At 38.2% G+C, this 21,594-nt stretch overlaps 1 protein-coding gene across 1 annotated transcript in view; it reads right to left on the bottom strand.

Annotated features, from left to right (window-relative positions):
- LOC121515900 (A disintegrin and metalloproteinase with thrombospondin motifs 2-like) overlaps nt 1-21,594 on the bottom strand; it is a 191,803-nt gene that overhangs the window by 14,309 nt on the left and 155,900 nt on the right. The window contains exons 5-11 of the mRNA XM_041796840.1: nt 8,777-8,860; nt 7,008-7,164; nt 5,832-5,937; nt 5,490-5,633; nt 3,658-3,790; nt 1,747-1,860; nt 1,507-1,652 (exon numbers count right to left, since the gene is read on the bottom strand). Coding sequence (XP_041652774.1) covers nt 1,507-1,652; nt 1,747-1,860; nt 3,658-3,790; nt 5,490-5,633; nt 5,832-5,937; nt 7,008-7,164; nt 8,777-8,860 — 884 coding nt within the window. The remainder of the gene's footprint in view (nt 1-1,506; nt 1,653-1,746; nt 1,861-3,657; nt 3,791-5,489; nt 5,634-5,831; nt 5,938-7,007; nt 7,165-8,776; nt 8,861-21,594) is intronic.

Below are 21,594 nucleotides of genomic sequence, written 5' to 3' on the forward strand. Positions count from 1 at the left end.
CGTTGTTTTCACATTTGAGGAATCATTCAAAATGTTCAGGGCTCACACTGGCCCCTCTTTAATGTGACGCACCCTCAGCAACCTCTACACCTAATGCTGCACTTACACATTTTTCTGCAATTCAAGGCAAATATATGACTTATACTCCCGATATGTACACCGATATGTTGTGTAAGACTGAATAGAAGAAGGCTGTTTAAAAAATTGAGTTGTGTTGACTTAAAAATAGTAAAAAGCTATTTTTGTTCTATTTTTCTGAGCTGATTGAACACAGTTTGAGTTATAAGTAAACGGTACTCAATCATTTTAAGAATTTTTCACATAGTACTCAAAGTATTTTACAATCAATCCCTTAATCTGCATAATTCTCCCAGAATGCCTTTCGCCATTGGGCACTTTTGCACCATGAGTGAAGTTATCCACTTGATTAGAAAAGTCCTGACTGGGGGTGATTATTCTCAGCATGAGTAATAGAACTCTGTGGAAGAGAACTCTCTGGGTTAAAGTGCATCTTTCAGCTTTTCACTGTAAGACTGAAGAGTTGGAGGTTTAAAAACAATGGTAACATTAAAATCCAAAACAGCTATTTCAGTTATTTTCTTAATTTATAGGATGCATTTTTTAGTTTTAAGCAAACAGTAATCAATCAATAAGCATTTTTGTAACTGCGCTCAAATTATTTGACAATCATCCCTTAAGTTGCAGAGTTTCCCAGAAAGTCTTTGGGCAACAGACATTTTTGCACCAGTGAAGTTACTGACTGAGTTACAAAAGTTCCACCTTTGGGAAGAAACAACAACGAACAATGGATGGTATACTGAACATGTTGGAAGAGGACTTCCTGGTTCAGTGCGCACTTATTGTTGCTTGTAGCCTCTTAAGTTGTCCTACCTTAAGTGGCTTTCATTTTCAAGGTTAAAGTATGCAATAAAAATAAAGGGAAATTACAACAGAAAAAGAACATCTAGCTACACGAAAAATATTAAAACACGTTTTTTGAGTTGGATGTAAATAGAACTTTTAAGCGTTAGAAGAAGTTTCCACAGTGTAACTTTAAAAAGTTAAGTTAACCCAACATAAATGTACTAGTAAAATTGAGTTCTTAATATGGCAAGTTACTTTCTACTAAAGAAATACATTTTTTCAGTGAGTACGACTCATCATGTTTATGTAAACAGTTACCTCCAATGTTTTAAGTTTTGTCTAATGTTTGAGTTCAGTGTAAATTATATATGTTAACTTGAGTCTACTCAAAACTGTATTTCCATAACCTAAAAACTTTGATGTAATCACTTTAAGCAAATATTTTGAGTATGTTTAACTTGTTTGGTTTTCCATGTATGGCCAATATATCAACTGAAAATACTGGCAGATATTTCCATATCAGTCAATACCAATATTAAACTTATTAAGCTAATATCTGCAGATATCCCACCAACACCAAAAATATTGAGCCTCCCTTGTACAAACATACACTTCCATACATTGAAAAACAGTGTTTTATACCTAGGATTGTCACAGTCGCGTGTGCGAAACTGTACTCCTCTACCACAGGTGCGGGAGCACAGTCCAAACTCACTCCATGAACCCCAGTTTCCATCTTGCTTGATGATGTCAGGGGTCAGCCAGATGCAATGACCTTTAAAGCAATGCTGAAGGACAACAAAAAGACAAGACACAGTTGCCATACAGATGCTGTGTGTTTTCCATACTACAGTTTGCAAATGTCCAGGAATGAATAAATACCTTCCCATTCCCACACATGGTGCCGTCGATGGGCGGTCCTTTCTTAGTCTTGCAGAAGAAGGGATTGTCTGGGTGGCTACACCACAGCTGCTTACATGGGTCAAATGTGCGATACTGCAGGGCACAGAAACAGACTCCTTCTTACTATTAAAAGCCTCACATTGCAGAACTAATGATGGATAACATGGTGACCTTCAATAAAACAAGTCAATTATCATGAGACAGCTGGAAATACAAACAGAGATGGGAGAGTAATTCCACCACAACGACTTTTTTTAACCCAATAAAAACAACACTGACCCTGAACTGTGTCACTGTACACGAGGCTCCACTGAGAAACACACAGCCATTCATGCAAACTTAACCAAAGGATGAGAGAGACAGGACTCTCCAAATGACACAGCCCCTGGTTTAATTAGGGCACTGGGGGGTCAGAGGGCTGAGGGCAGGTTAAAAAGGCCAAAAGGTGAGGTCTCATTGACCTCTTAAAAGGCCCCTAGACACAGAAAAATGACCAAATTCTCTGATATGAACCATTGATGAGGATACCACCAAACTGACCTGCAGTCCAGTGTCTGAGGGGGCGTGCCCTCCTCCCTCCTCTCCACAGACTTCCCCACCCACCATGACCCCAGGGGAACCTTTGCAGGCCAGAGGGCGAGTCACAATCAATGGCTAGACTGTGGTAGGTAATCACCAATGACATCAGACTGGAGGATCCTAAAAGCTGAAGTGAAACATGGAAAAGCAGCCTCTGTTCTGGCTCAGACGTCTCTCCTTGAATGGGAAAGACATCTCCCCAACCTTTTCCGCTCATTTATAGTCATGTGTGCCAATATAATGAGGCTTTTCCTGCCAGAGCTGCTGTGATATAACACAGATTTGCAAGAAAAGCACTGGGATATGGTACGGTTCAGCGGGTGAACTTGACCATAGCCACTGAACCAGGAGAATGTTTTTAGGGATTTTGAAGCCACTCTCTCTGGAAATGAGCATTTTAGAATCCTGCAGACTTGTGTCCAAAATATGACAATGGGTAGAACAGAGAAACAGTAAAAAAAAAAGAAAAGTAAGGAGCAACATTACAAACAATTACAACCTCAGAGGACAAAAAAGAAAATCTGAGAAAACAAATGACGGGCCACATGTCTTCCGGGATGAGGGGTTACCTTACCTGCGTTCCTGACTGGCCCGCCTTTTGTAGCTGAGGGGAATGGGTTTGACAAGAGAATAGAGGGTAATCTAGCAATGTGTGCAAAGCCCCCGAACAAGCCCTTCTGTCAATCAAGCAACAGCCTCCCAATAGCGTGCCACAGTGGCTTCACAGTCATAGAGTGGGTGAGGGTGACAGGGGAAGGTTAGGGGGGACGATGCCTGTCAGAATAATGGAGCTGGGTGAAGCTCGTCTACTGTGTTTGGTGTTTACAGGGATTCTGTTTGTGGAAGGGTTATGTGAAGGCACTGTGGTAATAAGGTAAGTGTTGTGCTGAAATAAATCTTGTTTACCATAACGAGATTTACAACAGAAAAAAAGAAAAAGCTACAAAAACCAATTACCTGCTTTTAAGCAAGATGCCAATCCCACCAGAGGCCGGGAGAGGAAAGCAGAGGACATCAGAAGAATGTGAATATATGTGTATGTGTGACTCGTTTATTACAATGTAGATCAGAGAGAGATGCCAGGGGACAACCTTCAGAGCTCAAGAGGACCCATACAAATGTATCTTCAGTAGCAATATTCAGCAAATTTACTGAATAGGCTGAATTAAAGTGAGGGATTTTACCACAACTCTGAATCATCTGATAAAAACATAAAGATAAGCTTGACTGAATCTCATCAGAACAGTTACAGTTATTAAAGTCTAGCTATGTCAGTGAAGAGAATAGAGAAGGACTATTTAGATGTCTTACCGCGGTGCACATGGTGTAGCCAACACCAAAGTCGAAGCGGCACTGTTCATTCATGGAGTAGTGCAAACCAGGGAGTTGGGGCAGCGACGGCCAGTTGTGGTCAAAGGGGTCGTCACGGAGACAATCATAGGAGCTACAAGGAGTCAGAAAATTAATTGACTTTTACTTTTTTAATCTTAAATTTAAAAGAAATATAACTTTTTTCATTCAACATTTATCAACAGTTAATGCTGTATCAATCTGATGATAGCTTTCATCAGACATGATAATTTTTTGTTTTCATTTTTTGTTTCCAAGATGTCAGTTGACTTCCCGCTCGGCCAGATGGTCCAGGTTGGACTAGAACCTGCGGCTCCTTACTGTGTGTTATATCCCGCTCGGTCTCTCTAAAAGCGTTTCTCTCAGATTAATACAGAATTAATTTAACAATTTTATCTCCAATAACTTAAAGCCTTACATAATTTACGCATGTCATGTGTAGTTTGTGTGTTGGATCACTACACCTGCAGGAGCTGGATTTCATTAATCTTTCAAAGGCGCTGGACATCAAAACATCCTAACCCAGCACCAGCTATCACTTTGCAGTCTTAAAACCAAAAGTATAGTTACTAATAAACAGGGCGGAAAGTAACTGATTACATTTATCAAAGTACTGTAAGTGAGTAGTTTTTGTGGTACTTGTTCTTTTTTGAGTTCATTTTTGAATAAATACTTTTACCTTTACTTAAGAAAGCCTTAACCAAAGTAACTGTACTTTTACTTGAGTACAATACTCTTGTACTTTTTCAAACTTTTTTGATGACACAGTAGCATTTATTGAGAGAATGATTCCACATTATACTCAAAACAGCAAAAATTGGAGCATTGATATCTCAGGGTTAAACATTTCAGAGTTGATTTAAACTCCCACGATATAATTTTAACTCCATTCTGAGTCAAATGATGGTCTTCAATGTTGTTATTTGACAGTGTTGATCCACCAGTGTTAGTTCAACTCTGTAAAGAGTAAACTGATCAAAGCTCTGCCCACTGCAACTTCAAATCTGGCGGGATGTGTTGGCTGAGTTCCCCATCATGCACTTGGGCAGTGTTTAAAAGTGTTTGGTTGTGTTGGTCATGTTTCTTGTAGATTGTTTTTTGATGTGAAACATATTTGTACCATGAGAGGAGTTATCTACTGAGTAAGAGTTTCTGCCTGTGACTTAAGGTGTCTCCAAAGGGCATATAGTAATCTTCCTCAGCTGTTGAAATGTAAGGCAGTATTATTGTTACTGTCTTTATTGTTATTACTGTCTTTATTATTAATATTATCATTATTATTTTTAATTGAATTATTATCATTATCTAATTACATATAAATATATAGCTTTACCTTGTATACAAAACTTGCTTATTTACTGTCTCCCTTTTAAAAACTGATATCGCTAAACCCCCACTTACAATGGATTTACATATCTTCACCACTCAGTTATCTTTAAAACAATTTGTTTGTTCCCCTAACACACGATGACGCACAACTAACACGCAAATAGACATAGCCCTATAACACCTTCACCTTAAAACATTGTAACATGTTGATAGCCCCTTCTTTTCTCTGTCTTGTCTGTCTTACTTGTTCCTACATAATACTGTTGTGTTTTTCTACAATGTAGAATCTGTATCATGTCTACCACTTGTTCGCCTGTCCTGTACTGTTTTGCATCACTTAATAAAATTTAGAAAAAAAAAAGGATACCAAAAGTTAAAAAAAAGGTAGTAACTAATCAAGCAATATATTGAGATATAAACAGATCTACTCTAAATTTAAAGTACAGTGAATGTTTGTGGTCTACCTCAGGTAGCGTCCCAGCTCCTGCATGCTACATCTGGACCAGTGAAAACGGTGAAAGGCAGCTTGCACAAGTGGCGCCATGATGCTGCCCATGTGCACCTCATCTCCACAGCGGTTCCCCTGGCCATCGTGCTCCATCCCCAACCTGCAGAGAAAAGGGTAAACAAAAAGACAATTAATAATGATAAAAGGAAGCAGTTCTCTCTCAGTACATTTGCTAAGGTGATCAATGTAACTGAGCCGTAAAAGTCCACACAGTAGTACAAGTACAAGACGGCTTTGTTGGTGTTTGTCAGCATCATGAAAGTATATTTAGAGCTGTTATTACACACAATGGACTTACACATGTCCAGTCTCGTGTGCAACCACAAAGGCAGAGGAGAACCCATCCTCATGATTTAAAGTGCAGCTCCTGACGGGATGGCACATACCTGTCACTGGGGCATAACCTAGACAACCAGGTATAGAGACAGTTGTTAAGATTTGTAGAGAAATTTGTTTTTATGCATCTTGTGATAGTAAAAGGGAACCTGAATCCTTCAAAGCTTTTTCACTTTGTCATTTAGGTTTGATTTGTACATAAAAATATGCTTCTAATAAGTATTAAAACTCTACCACTGACTTTAATGTACAATAGAAAAGTCTTTAAGTGTTTCTATGACTATTTTGAGTAGACACAATTCAGCTCAGGTTTTAATGACCTTAGAATTTGTGATTCAATATATAAAAAGTACCATAACAACCATTTAATTCTGTTTAGTAAGCCCTGCCAAGTAATCTAACAGTGATTATGGACAGCCTTGGGACAATTAAAGTTTTACCAGCTGTGCTTACATAGACTAGAAAGGGTAGAAAATTATCCTTTTTAAACTGGGTTAAGTGTTTTTTTTTTTTTTTTTTTGACAATCATGATCACCCAGATTCTATTTGTTTTATAGCTTGTTTCCAGGCGTTCAATAACAACAGTACCATCTATTAGATGAATCTTCAGCCCAAGAGTCGTTTGCTTAAATCTGCATAATGTTTAACACACACAAACACTGTACTCTTTTGATAACACATGCACGACTGTGATAATGTTTGTGTGTCTAGTGCTGACTCTAAACATTTGCCATCCTATTCTACAAATGCCAGTCTCAAAGTCCCTGTGTGCTTGTCTGTCCTATACTGCCTTTAATTGTGGGACTGTGGCTGGCCCTGCTCTGCTTATTGATTTTCTGCTGCTGAAGGCTGAGCCCAAGGGCAGCTGAAGGGCTTCTGCATAGCTAGGCCACTGCCTTAAGAGGCCCTCCCCTGGGCCTGCCTGTTAGCCTGCACTCTGCTGCACAGAGAAACCACCAACCACACAAGCCACAGTGCACTATGCAGCTGCATGAGGCGAGAGGCAAGAGACGGACGAGGGAGCTTTTTGTGCGTACTTATGAGAGTTTAGATCCTCAAGAGGATGGACGTGCAGTTTCAATATCTGCTTCTACATGTTAAACGGGAAGGCTGAGAGATTGTGTTTAGATTTTGTTACCCTGCATGCCGGTGGGCCCAAACTCCTGTCGCGTGAGGAAGATGGCGTGGTCGTGATACTCCGCGTCCCCCGTGTCCTGTTTCTGCTGCAGGAAGGCCCAGCGACACACATTCTCCAGACTCTGAGAGGGGTTCCCCAGTTCAATCAGGCTCATAGACTGCAACAAGACAAATATATACAAACACATACAAGCATTGAGAGAAAGAAATAGGATGACATGAGGAATACACTATTCCTGAACAACAACACCTGATTGTCCCCTGTAGGGGGCAGTGTCACAATGTTATATGTTGTCAGCACATCTTGCAATTTGCTGAGGTGTACAGCACACTCACATACATAAACATATGGACACACACACACACACCCACACCCACACACACACTATGAGGGATTACAGTTCTCATACATTAAGGCTTAGGACCCTGTAATCATGATGAGTTTGATAATGAACATGAACCTTTATATAGAGCTGCTCTAATAATCAAAAACATGCCCAACAGAGCATAATTTACTTTATTCAAATTGTAAGAAATGACACTGATATAAATCAAAGACAGCAGCTTCCTTCAGTTCACTTTCATCACTTTCCTCATCCTTATTGAGATTTCTAATCCCCATCTTCCTCCCTTTATTCTGTTGTACAAGTTTCTCCTCTCTCACTTTCTGTTTTTGTCTCTTTCTTACATTTTTGTGCATTTTTCACACTTGAACAAAGCCCTGCTTAATCAAAAAAGTGAGAGGTGTGTAGTTTGAGGGTGCTGCAGTGAAGACGTATGGCCTGCTTCTGCACAAACAGCTTTGAGAGAGTAGACTGCGCACGTGTGAGTGCTTCATCATGTTAACAGGTGCTTTTGCGTGTCTGTTTCAGTGTGTTTTCATGATACTGAAGATGGATTTGTACTAGTGTGTCGTGTGTACATGTTGTGTCGGAGTGTGTGAATTGTGTGGGTGTGTGGGTGCGCCTGCTTTCAGGGTCACATAGCCAATCTGCAGGCTGTCTGGGTGCAGCTCTGTTGCCACGGTAATTGGGGATGATGGACAGCCGGAGCTTTGGCCGAAGCTGCAAAGGGGCTGGTCCAGAATGACCAATGTGGGAGTGTGTTCATAAGTGTGTGTTTGTGTGTGGGAGTGTGTGTTTCCAGCGCTCCAGTGGGACTGTAGACATGCAGGGAAGAGAGGATGCGATAAGGCTTCAGCAGCATAAGAGTATCACAGAGCAGCTATCCTGTAATAAAATCATCTGTCTCATCCTGTGGGGTAATCCCTGCCCTCCACCGCTCTACCATCCCTCACTTTATCTCCTCTTCTTCCCTTCCTCTCTTCTTCCCGTCAGCACGGACAGGCAGATAGAGTTACAGCTGAGAAGAAGGAGAAGAAAAAGATGCTACCCCCATCGTCCGGTCTCTGTGTTTATGAATGAGGGAGGGCTATCATTGATTGTTTATCTTCGCCTGGACTTCCCATGATTCTGTGCTGCAGCCTGCTGGGAGGGAGGCTGATTGCATAACGGGCTGAGTTTCTATGTGCTTTGGAGCTGAACTGTGAAGGCGTGCGACTTGAAAACACTCCCCTGGGATGCTACATGCTTTTAGTTCCTCTTTTGCTCAGTCCACTGGAATAACAGGCTCCGGGCATCAGTGCGTGCTGATAAGTGTATGTGTGTGTGTTTGTTTATAAGTGTGTGCATGTGCAGGACTTGGTTTTATACTGTAGGTATTTAAAGAGATTGTCTTTTTTAGCAGAATTTACGTCTTGTTAGGACTTACCTTGCCGTAGCCAAGCATGATAATCCGCACCAGCACCACGTTGATTTTGGCCCCCAAAGACTGGTCATGGTAGATCTCATTCACCTGGAGGCATACAGACAAACACAAGAGGGAATGAAAATCTCTGTAAAAGATAAATAAAAGATTCTAGTCTCATATCTGAAAGGTTTTGAAAGATGCAGACAGAATCTTAAATAATGACTCAGAAATCCTTTATTAATGCTTTAGCGATTACTTATTAAAGCCAATAATGAGAACATCTTTTAAGCCCTTTATGTTAGTCCTAATGTATAAAATCATGCTCATATTACAGGTAGAATAAAACTTGATTTATGAAAGTGACGTTTTAACATAAAATTTGAATTTACTTAAAAGCAAGGTGTAGTTTTAAATCAAGTTTTAAATCAAGGTACGAAACAAAGGTAAAGAATTCAGAATCTGTCCTGAGAACAGAAAAAGCACAGGCTCATCAGCTGACCTGTTACACCTTGAGCAGATGTTTCTAATGCATGCCCAATCCAAAATTGAAGTTAATTTCAAATTACAATTAATTATAAATCTTAAACAAAAAAACAAACAAACAAACAAACAAACAAACAAAAAACTGTCAAAATCTGCCATAGAACCATGAAAATGTAAAGAATTCTCATATGATCTTTTGCTACTGGTATATAGTTAGTCATTTTATTTTTATTTAATTAACATTTAAAACCTTTTGTTCGATTTCTTTTGATTGTTTTAAATATATGTTCTATTTCTTATATTATCTTTATTAATTTTTATTTTTTAAATTTCTATTTTGATTCATTTTAAGTATACTTTATTTTTTATTTCAATATAGAAATAGAAATGTATTCATTCACTTCTGAAATCCTTTTATTTGTGTTTTCATTTGATTTTATTTACTATTTCTTATTTGTCTTTATTGATTTGTTTTATTCATTTTCAATTTCTTTTTATTTGTGTTCAATGTAATGTATTTCCCTGTTATGGTATTTCATTAAAATTTGAAATTTTACCATTAAATTTTTAATTTTGTTTATTTATGTATTGTTTCTTTTCATTTGTTTTTCAAAATCTTATTTTACTTCAATTGTATCTGTAATTTTCATTTATTAAATTGTTTTTATTGAAATTGTTTATTGTTTACTTTTTCTCAATACGATTTATGTTTAGTTTTTTATTTCACTGAACTGTTTGAAATGTATTAAATCTTTATTTCTTTTATTTAAATACTTTTTCATTTTGTTGTATTTTATCTTTATTAATTTTATATTTCTTTGTTTTTTAACTTATTTTTTAGTTATTTATCTTTATTTTTCTTTTTTGTAGATTCAACTGGCTGGATTTGTTTTTGTTAACATTTTTTACATGCATCACTAAATGCACTTGTAAAAAATACACAAGTAAAATACCAAGAAAGTATCAAGTTCACTGTATTAAAATTGATTTAATTCTGAGAAGAACTCATTAAATAAACTTTTTCTGTTTGCACTTGAGTTTAAAATGTTGGTGTATTTATTGGAAAAGCTACATATTCTGGTAACCAAAGTTTACCATCCCTATTATAAGCATGAATGAGACAACAGTAACAAATCCCACACCTGATAAAACACATTTCTTTCAGAACATCATAGACATTAAACTAATGGGAAAAAAACAAGCATTTTTTTATGGTTTATGAAATGTCAGTTTTGGACAAATTTATTTTCCAAAATGAAAAAAAGTTGTGAAAATCAATATTTGAGCCATACAACAATAAGACATACCAGAACAGAAGGGGACCAAAAATGAGGAAATTGCAGTTGAGTGAAGGACAAAAAACTCTGTTTCCCAGAAGCACAGAGGGAGAGGAGATGAAGGAAGAAAGATGCAAAGGAAGGAAAGAGCCTAATGCAAGGAAATAAGGTAATGCTTGACAAGGGAGATGCAGAGAGCATTATACTGGCTAAAACATTCACGCACACACCCGCACAAAGAGAGAGAGAGAGAGAGAGAGGTAAATTGGCGCAGGAGTTGAGGCCTGCTGTCCTCAGTGGCTGTGTGCGGTGCCTAATGAGGCAAAGGGATGTAAAAACAGACAGCAGTAATGAGATGGCTGATGGACAAGCTGTGTATACACACACTGTATACATTTACACACACAAAGGTGCAGAGATGAAGAACAAAATTTAGACACACCCAGTGAGAGAGAAGGTACAGGAGAGAAAGGAAGAGCGGAAAAATGCTCCGGATAGAGACAGAAAGGAAGCTGAGCAGAGGGGAGAGCAGGAGCATGGAGGCAGAGTGAAAAATAAGAAGGATGATTCTTAGAAAACAAATCTACGATACAGCTGCTAAAAAACAGAGAAAGAAGTTTGGATAAATTAATGCTCTGCTCCATACGTGATGAAAAGTTGGATATTCCAGCATCCTGTTTGGAAAAATCCAGTGGAGGAATCATTCAAGTAGGAATCCAGATTTGTTAACCACAAACAGCCTGGAATAAATCTTTCTGGTTACAGCTACATACTAAGACTTAGCATCTTACATAATGTTCAGTAACCTCAGAATAAAGTGATCATTTATGTGCAGCTGGCGGCTGTGTTTGTTTAATGTTTAAGTTGTTTCCAACAAGCTAATTTAATTTGCCTTGGTGGCAAAATATTACTTGGAAATATTAATGGAAACTGTGTGTAAGGTCAGGAGAGTCAAACTGTTGGTACCATGACTTGGATTTCTGAACTGAAACACTGTTAATGATGAAGGCTCTAACAGGGTCGCCACTCTTTTCTAGGGATCATTTCCAGGACTATCAAGACATTTTCAGTCAAACTTAGCTGGAATGACAAGAAAGCATCATGGCCATACACCACTGTGGAGTCAAATTTAAAAGATGGACAGTCTATGGCCAAAACAACAAACCCTTGATAATACTAAATATTAAAGTACATTACAATAATCCTTTGGCATTAATAACCTAATCCCAAATTATTTCCTCTAAAACCACCTCTTTCTGTTGTTCTTTTGTGTCTATCCCTGTTGTGAGTCTCTTTACTCCATGTTTTTCAATGTTTTTCTTTTTAGAGCAGTTGAAGTGTTTTGCTTAAAAATGCTGTTAATAAATTAAGTGACTTGGGGTTTTTACAGCGTGTAGCCTATTCTTGATACTATTATCCATAAGTAACCAAGATCACTGTTAAATGGGATCTTTAACATTATTCAGCACTTACTGATGACAATATGTTTAAACATATTGATGTGCTGACAACATTTGAAATTGGGAAAATGTTGTCTTATAATTTTGTATAGACAGTACAAGATATTTAAGGACATTTTTTTCTCTCTCATTTTCCATGTGTTTTCCATGCTCAGCGCCTATGGAAACCCTGTGTATTGAGTTTTTTGAGGTAATGGGTCTTCCTGGCATTCATCAATGAATGGAATAGAGACATAGATAAGCGAAAGGTAGAGTAATAATTAAAACATAAGACATCATTAGAAAATATAACAAGAAATAAGAATTTGGAAAATATGACTGGGGAGAGCGGGCTGCATGGTGGCACAGGGGTTAGCGCTGTTGCCTCACAGCAAGGAGGTCCCTAGTTCGCTTCTTTGCAGAGTTTGCATGTTCTCCCTGCATCTCTCTCCTGGTACTCCGGCTTCCTCCCACCACCAAAAACATGCATGTAAGGTTAATCGAACACTCTAAATCGGTTGTCTGTCTCTATATGTCAGCCCTGCGATTGACTGGTGACCAGTCCAGGGTGTACCCTGCCTCTCGCACAATGACAGGCTCCAGTCTCCCCACAATCCCCAACGGGATTAGCAGTATAGATAATGGATGGATGGACTGGGGAGAGGGATGTCTGGATGAGCTTCAGATGTGTGGAAATGGATGATGCAGGGATGTCCAAAAAAAGTTGCGTGACTTGCAAAAGACACAAGAATGGTCCAAACTGATGCAAAAACAGTTAAGATTCCTCAGCATAAACTTTCCATAATGCACCTTTTAAACTTTTTTTTTTAAAAACCTCTGTCTGAGTGATTAGCTTGATGGAACAAAATTCATTTTTGGTCCACAGAACTGATCTAATTCTAGGGTTTGACCAATAATTGGCCTGGACAATTACTAGATATAATATTTAGCATTTTGCTGATGATCGGTATTGGTGTTTTATTTTACTAATCAAAATAAAATTAATTGATATAAAAAACATGCAGCCTTGGCTCTGCTAAATGTGTGTCTTTCACTCTGGCTAAGTTCTCACTCACTCACTCACACACACTCTCACACCTTTTGTCCTGCCCACAGCACCATCTGATTGGCTAAAATATAACACGAGTTACAGCCAATCAACACTGCAGCCTGACGTGCACAGAGAGATGGAGCAGACAGGCAAAAGAGTGGACACTCCCATGTATCCCATCGAGAAGGCAATGCAGCTGTTATTTCTGAAGTTAAAAAGCCTACACACTGAAGTTCCAGGAGCACTGCAATCCTGTGTGAAGTTTCTACAATGACAGGCCTGTCCAGTTTCCCATTTACACCACAGAAAATGTCCAAAGAGTAAATTTTGTTATGGTGCTGTTGTTAGCCTGCACTGTTTATTAATGGGGCTTTGAAATGATGTATTGAGCCACAGTTCATGTTGAATCTTTCAAGGAATGCTGATGCTAGTGCAACAGGAGCCTATTACACACAGTACATACACTCACCAGCCACTTTATTAGGTACACCTGTTGAATTGTTTGTCAATACAAATAGCTAATCAGCCAATCACATGGCAGCAACTCAATGCATTTCAGCATTTAGACGTGGTCAAGACAACTTGCTGAATTTCAAACCGAGCATCAGAATGGAGAAGAAAGGGGATTTAAGTGACCTTAAACGTGTCATAGTTGTTGGTCAGACTGGCTGGGCTAAGTATTTCAGAAACGGCTGATCCTTTGAGATTTTAATGTTCGACCATCTCTAGTGTTTACAGTGATCTAACAGTGAATTTAATATCAAGATGGATGGCCATAGCCTTGTCTTACTCATGGTTTGCTCTGTTTGTTTGTCTTGCCCATCTCTCTTTCTGCCTCTCCCTCTATCCCCTCACACCCACAACACAGCTTCAGCTGATGGATGTTCACCAGCTTGGTTCTCCTCAGGGTTTCTATCTGTAAAAAGGGAGTTTCTTTTTGCCCCTGTAACTTTACTAAATGTTGCTTAGCACTTCTTTGCTCTTGATGGATTAATGTTGGGTCTTTGTAAATAATATTACAAAAAGTACAATCTGGACCTGCTCTGTATAGCGTCTGAAAGTAACATTTGAGAACTGGTTTTATACAAATAATAACTGATTGATTGATTGAATATATATAAATGTTTGAAAAAGTTATGGTAGTGTGTCTGTGCATGTCAACAATTTCATCTCTCCTGTCTGTCTGTCAATCTGATATTTCTGTCTGCGTCTCCTGTTTGGTCTCACTCCCTCATCATAGTGAAAATTAAAGTACATGGGAAACTGACACACATTGACTGTGTGCCACCCTGTTTGTTTGTCTGAATTGACATGGACACTTGGTCAGGTCAGTCCAAACTTGGCCTGATCCAGTCTGTTACCTTGACAACTGTTTAGCCAATCAGGTGTGGTTGACTTCCAGGTGACCCGGACACTACAAGTTCTATTCTAATGAGAAACACAAATGCACACATAGACACACACACACACACACAGGTGGAGTGTTTCTTGTCACTCTCAAATGTAGCATTATTCAGCATTTTCAATGCTTTATGATTTCACATCAGTTTCTTTAGCTCAGAAATTCACATATTCACAGAAATGTGCCCACCATGAACACAAAGTATCTTGAGAATGGCGACACAGGCATGCCTCTTATTAATGCTGCATTTCTCTCTGACGTTGTGAAGGGCGATGCCAGGTGTCATTACTTATGGGCTGCAGATACACAAGGTAGCCTAGATCTGTCCAGCTGTGTGTGTGTGTGTGTGTGTGTAGGGGTGTGTGTGTGTGTGTGTGTGGTAGTTAATGCAGGACTATAGGTCAGCAAGGCACAAAATCATTACTATCAGATAAATAATGCAGCCCAGGTCTGTCACCTTATTCTGCATGTAGGAGGAGGAAATGATGAGGGAAGGAGAGAGGACATTAGCAAAGAGGAGCAAGGAGCGACATTAAAGAACCAATCAGTGAGTGTTTGACTGCATAAATTACAGGTTTAATTACATTGCAACACTAGGTATGAAAAATGAGGCTCCATGATGCTAATGTGCATCATAATAAAGGACTGAAAGATCTACAGAAGAGGATGAGCGCCAAAGAAAAAAATTTAAGATGCATTTTTTTTTTAATTTGTGAGATGATAGTCAGAATTCTGAGATTAAAGTTAGAGTTCTGAGGGAAAAAAGTCAGAATTCTACGATTACAGTTAGAATTCTGAGATTAAAGTCAGAATTCTGAAATTAAAGTTAGAATTCTAAGGAAAAAAAATCAGAATTCTAAGATTAAAGTCAGAATTCTGAGATTAATGTTAGAATTCTGAGGAAAAAAATCAGAATTCTTAGATTAAAGTTAGAATCATATGATTAAAGTTAGAATTCTGAGATCAAAGTCAGAATTCTGAGATTAAAGTCAGAATTCTGAAATTAAAGTTAGAATTCTAAGGAAGAAAAAATCAGAATTCTAAGATTAAAGTTAGAATTCTGAGATTAAAGTCAGAATTCTGAGATCAAAGTCAGAATTCTGAGAAAAAAGTCAGAATTCTGAGATTAATGTTAGAATTCTGAGGAAAAAAATCAGAATTCTAAGATTAAAGTTAGAATTATATGATTAAAGTTAGAATTCTGAGATCAAAGTCAGAATTCTGAGATTAAAGTCAGAATTCTGAAATTAAAGTTAGAATTCTAAGGAAAAAAAATCAGAATTCTAAGATTAAAGTTAGAATTCTGAGATTAAAGTCAGAATTCTGAGATAAAAATCAGAATTCTGAGATTAAAGTCAGAATTCTAAGGAAGAAAATATCAGAATTTTAAGATTAAAGTTAGAATTCTGAAATTAAAGTCAGAATTCTGAGATCAAAGTCAGAATTCTGAGAAAAAAGTCAGAATTCTGAGATTAATGTTAGAATTCTGAGGAAAAAAATCAGAATTCTAAGTGGGATGCTTAAGTGGGGTCTGCTGATCGATAGTGTCGGATTTGGCTCAGACCTCCATGGTGGGGCGTTCAGCAGCAGACCTCTACACTGGGGTGATGATGTAGGCTCTATTACCCAAGCTGAAATTGCAAGACTTGTTGGACTATATAGTGGACTCAACTGAAAAACACAAAAATGATTTCGGACACTTCTCCGGCCATTGGAAATGACATCATCACATCTCACAATTAAAACATTTAGCAACTACGGCTAGTAGATTTCCATGACAACGGTTGAGGATCAAAATTAACGGTAGAATTTCACTGAAAACTGATACTGAGTGTAACATATTTTCACAAAAAAAAAAAAAAAATACTAATGGATAAAAGAGTTTTGTATCTTTAGTGGTAAAATAGTAAACATTTGTTTGTGTATTATCACTTATTTTCGCATAAAGATGATGGTCTCATGTCTTGTAATCCTCATAGGGGAAAAGAGTTACCCCGTTTTGAATCCTTATCAATTTTTTACAGATTAAATACTTTGGTTAAAACCAACAAACAAAAAAAGGCGCTTTTATTTTGAATATGGACAGCAAGGAAAATGAAAATTTAAGGACATATTCCTGTCAGTCACTCCTGATACTTTGTCATCTTCCTATTTCCTTGTTTCTCGTCCATCTCAGAGTGAAAGACGGACTGGAATATAGAAACAGGGCGACGCAGTCAAACTGATTTTGTCATTGATGGTCACTCACGTCGTGTATAGTCAGAACACGATGTAGATCAAGGTGAGTACCTTTTAAAAGATGTGAAAAGAAAAATATTTCAGCCAGCTAACATCACAACCCTACAGAGCTCCTTAAGGGACATAGGAGGAAAAAAAAAATTAAGGGAGAATTTTTTTTTTTTTTTTTAAGGGACATGAAAAAAAAAATGGGAGAAATATATATATCTTTATAAACAGTTTGTGAGATCTCACAAAAGTTTTGCAAAATCTCGCCTCACAAAAGTAGATTGAAATCATACCATGATATGTACGGTGACTGAGGGTTTTTGTTAATGTGATGATCCTCTGCTGAGTTATTATGGTGGAAAGGCCAAATCTGTGAATATCTTTATAACTTTATCGGAGTTCGAAATTGGCCTAAAATTTAAAGAAATTCAATCCATGCTTAATCTCGGACATGCTTTTGGTCTCAAAGAAAGGCATTTGAAGGTATTTTGGGTGAAAGGGGAGTCTTGTCATAACACTCGGATCTGGAGGACCTAGTCGAAATTATCAGCAACCAGTTGTAATCCTCTGGACAGCTGTGCAGGTACAGATGAGTGTGTGCCAAATGTTGTGTAGGAATTAAGCCATTTGACCTTCTTTAAAAAGCCAACAATGCCCCCTATTGGTATATATTCCATATGACTTCAGTTTATCGTATGAATCCAAGTGCCAGATGAAGTGAGCTCCTTTTGCAAAGTAGTTCCGTCTACTTAAATGGCTCGCTTGTCTTAATGAATGCCGTCCTGGATCCGTCTCTTTCAAACCCATTTGTACGTTTTCTTTACTTAGACGTAATATTAGCTCTCTGCATTTAGCACACACCCATCTATACTGTGCAGCTGTCTGGAGGATTACAACTGCTTACTGATGAATTCGACCAGGTACGCCAAATCGAGTAAGTTTTACGACAAAGAGTCCCCTTTCACCCAAAATGCCTTCAAATGCCTTTCTCTGAGACGAAAAGCATGCCTCCGAATAAGGATGGATTGAATTTCTTTAAATTTTAGGCCAATTTCGAAGTAAAATTCAATGAATCTCCCCCACAGATGCTCTCCCTCCATTGTTTTGGTTGGTTTGACCCAGAAGTAGTTACTGCTACGTCATTTAAATCTACTTTTGCAAGATCTCACAATACTTTTGTGAGATCTCACAAACTGTAAAAAAAAAAAAAAACTCCCCCTTTTTTTTTTTTATGTCCCTTAAAATTTTTTTTTCTCCCTTAAATTTTTTTTCTCCTATGTCCCTTAAGGGGCTCCGTACAACCCAGAGTGCATTTCACAAAAAACATCAGCCTATATTTGAAACTTAAAAAAAAAAAAAGTGTAAAAACTCTTGTGTGTTTCTTTATACAACAAACATATAAGAGACATTAATGTCTCTCACAAACAAACTCTAAACTGCTTTTTTTTTGCTCAGTCTTGTTCTAACTAAGTTATCTACTGAAAACTATTTTTTTCTACAGACATATTTAGCCTCTGCAGCATTGACTTTCTCATGGATTAGGTAGTTCAGTATAATCAAAATTGGTCCTGCCTGCACAGCTGATGAAGGAGACAGGAGTGTCTATCAGGCTGAAGTTTCTATATGGAAAATAAAAATTCAAAGGCAGCTAGATGTTATTCTTTCTGAAATTCACAGCATTATTTTATCTGGTGAAACATTCTGCAAATATTTGTTGGTGTTTAGTCTTTCAAAACAAGGTATCCATTTTATATTTATCTGCTTGCAACATCCTAAAAGCAGCTGTTAGCAATCTGACAAACTGAATCATCATGAATCTTTAGTATATTCATCACAAGACTAAGAGCTGCCAAAATTAACACTACGAAGGAGGCCTGTGTTTAATAAGTGATGCAGTCAGATAAAGCTCAAGATTGTTATCAGCTACTCTCACGTTAATTGGTGCCAGTTAAACTGCTTAAAAAGCACAGATATTTGGATTTGTTTTGGAGTCAAGAGGGACATGATGCAAAAACAGGTAGTGTATTAAACCATTAAGAACAACAAATAGATCTAAAGACAGAGTTACAGCTAATATTCACTCTCCTTTTTTTGTTGATCACACTTCACATTGTTATCACTGCTCTGAACAGAGTAATTGCATACCACAAATTTTTCTATCCTCATGCAGCACTAATAATAAGCTAATTAAAATATTTTTAGGCTAATTAAATTTAATCATATGTAATAAAAGTTTTACTTTCTCTTAAACACAGAGCTCATGTGTTTAAATCAACTGGAGGAGGCGACTGAAAGGAGTCCGGCAACAAATTAAAAACGTGTATTAAAAACAATCTCAGACGCTGATGAGACAGAACTGAGTCATCAAGTTAGATCTGGCTGCAGTGCAAAATAAATTAGATAAGAATTTGGACAGCTTTGCTACTTTTTTTTGTTAACACACACATGGGAATATTTAAAAGTGGGAGCCAAAATTTGAGCTCTCTGTCTGACAGTGCTTCTCACATATCTGTGACACCTTCAGCTAACAAGGTGTCTATTATTGCCTGGACTACCTGTGCTTTCTGAGCTCTTCCTACCACTTATTAAAACCACTTCTCACTGTCAACAGCAGCTTTGGTAATGACAAGATCTGCACCACATCCACATAGCACGTACAGAAATAACTCTTATTACATATCACAGCCCCCCCAAAAGAAGTGGTGTCCCTATACATCATTTACATTTAACGCACACTCCCCTCCATCCTCAGCAGTGACTATTCTTATCCATAAAGAGTTTGATTAACACTTTGTGACACCTCTCTAAAGGTCTCCATTATAAGGTGAGATGGAAAGATCTCCCTGAGCCACTAAATCTATCACCACAGTGCTCACCACAGGAACATTTTCTGGACAATGGCCTCCACTTGCACACGGCACTGTTTACAGGGTAAAGCACAACATTGCCACTTTAACACTTTTATTTTCAAGAGCCCCTGTCGGCCTGCTTTGACACCCTGAGTCCAGGCAAGACAAGTTAACAGAATTATATGTCAATTTTCCTTTTCCTTTTATTTGTTTTTTTTTAACTAATGCTTTCATTTCCTTCTTGTGACATTCTTTTTCTCCCCCTCTCTTCTCTGCCCTCTCACTTGCTAAATTTGGTATCATCAGCTTATTAAATAATCTATCAGTTGAGAGTAGACATTAGGCAGAATCAGCATCCTAGCTGCCTCTATTTGCAAGCAACATGACACCCTTGTTAGACTGTTTCATACAGCTCTTGCTTGAATATATTTCACAGCTTCCATAGAAAGCGTTTTGGAGGGGCCGGACTTTTCAAAAAATTCATAGAAATTGATTGGAGGAACGTTCTGTCGGTCACATTCATGATGGGCCAATTAGAGCTACCAGACCAAATAAGGTTGTGCACATGTGCAGCTCCTGAAATGGCTACCGCTTGCTGCCATAGGTGTAAATCGTGGAGCCCCCCGGTGAATAAAATCCATGCCAAGGTCAGTCTGGGGATGTTCAAAAATGTCTTCACTGCCAAGAGAAGCTTTTGGTGGGACCCTTCGTTCTTGCTCTAAAAGAAAATGTGGTCCAGTACCGATGAAACTGTCACTTTCCAATAGCTATATCTGAGCTAACAGTTACCCCAGCAGCAGCCACTGGATACGCTGGTAGACCTTACCCGTAATGATTGCAAATTCATGCCGAAGCAGGAAGAGAGAAGAGCAAAAACATCTTTCTTTGGTCATAAAAACCTTTCATGGTAACTCTTTGCTCCTGTTTTCATAAAGGAATGTTGTTCAATTCTGACAAAACTAGCTACGCCCGAGCTAACCACTTCACTAGCAGCCATTCTATACAACCACCCTGTATCTCTCACAAACTCATGCTGAAGTAGGTCGGCAGTGGGGCAAAAACATCTTTTCCATCATGAAAGCATTTAGTGTTTTTTTTTACTCTTTATTCCAAGCAGAAATGTTGTCCAGGTCTAATAAAGCTGCTGCTACTTTGTATAGCGTACTGGGAGCAGCCACTGCAAATGGCTAGAATAACTAAACTCCGCCCATAGCAACTGCCTTGTTCTCCTCTCCTGAAGCTGATTGGTCTGACACAAACGTTGTTGATTGGAGCTTTTCAAGATTTGCCTGATAGCAGACATGGAGTCCAGCAAATAAAAAGGGAGAGAAAAAAAAGGGCCTTAAAGTATAAAGTCTGTATCAGGTGGTTGGGATGCTGCTTTCACTTACTAGATGGGTAATATCAAAACAACTATTTTAACTGCCCTTATTTTTGCCATGTCTGTAAAATCACCTCTCTTCCTTTATTCTAAATTTCAGTGCTGTTTTTATCGAGGACAGGGCATTTCTCTGTTGCTATATTTATGAGCTCAAACTGGAAGTGTTTCACAGTATTTACCGAATGTTTATTTTTGTAACCACGTTGTGAAAGATGGGGTAAAATTTCCCAAACAGCTGTTGGCTATTTGGATGATCATGTGTAGATTTAACTTGTTTTTAAAGACTTCCGATGTTAGTGTAACCTGACACGTCAGATGGATGTGTTTCACACATCGACTATAGCCATGTAAGAAAAGTCAAGTTCTTACATGGCTATAGTCATGGCTATGGCTATAGGCTATACTAGAAAAAACTCACTGCTGTTTGTTGTTCTTCTTTTAACAGAGAAATGTGGTCAAGTTCTGATAAAACTGGTGCTTTAGCAGCATCCACGCTAATCTCTTCCTCCATAACTGCACCAGCTCTTGCTGCTGCTTGTTTACGTCACGACTCTGCTGCATCTGAAAGTACTGCCCCTCTGCGCTGATTGGTCCTGTCACTTTCTAACCGGGCCCAAACGGTTCAGATGGGAGCGTTGCAAGATGGATTCGCCAGTGAAAAACAAGGAAACGGGCGTATCCATCTGCTTTGCAAGGTTAATGTTAGTGACAGTAACTGCCATTTAATGGTT

Source organism: Cheilinus undulatus, linkage group 10 (genome assembly GCF_018320785.1).
Source record: "Cheilinus undulatus linkage group 10, ASM1832078v1, whole genome shotgun sequence".
Lineage (NCBI taxonomy): Eukaryota > Metazoa > Chordata > Actinopteri > Labriformes > Labridae > Cheilinus > Cheilinus undulatus.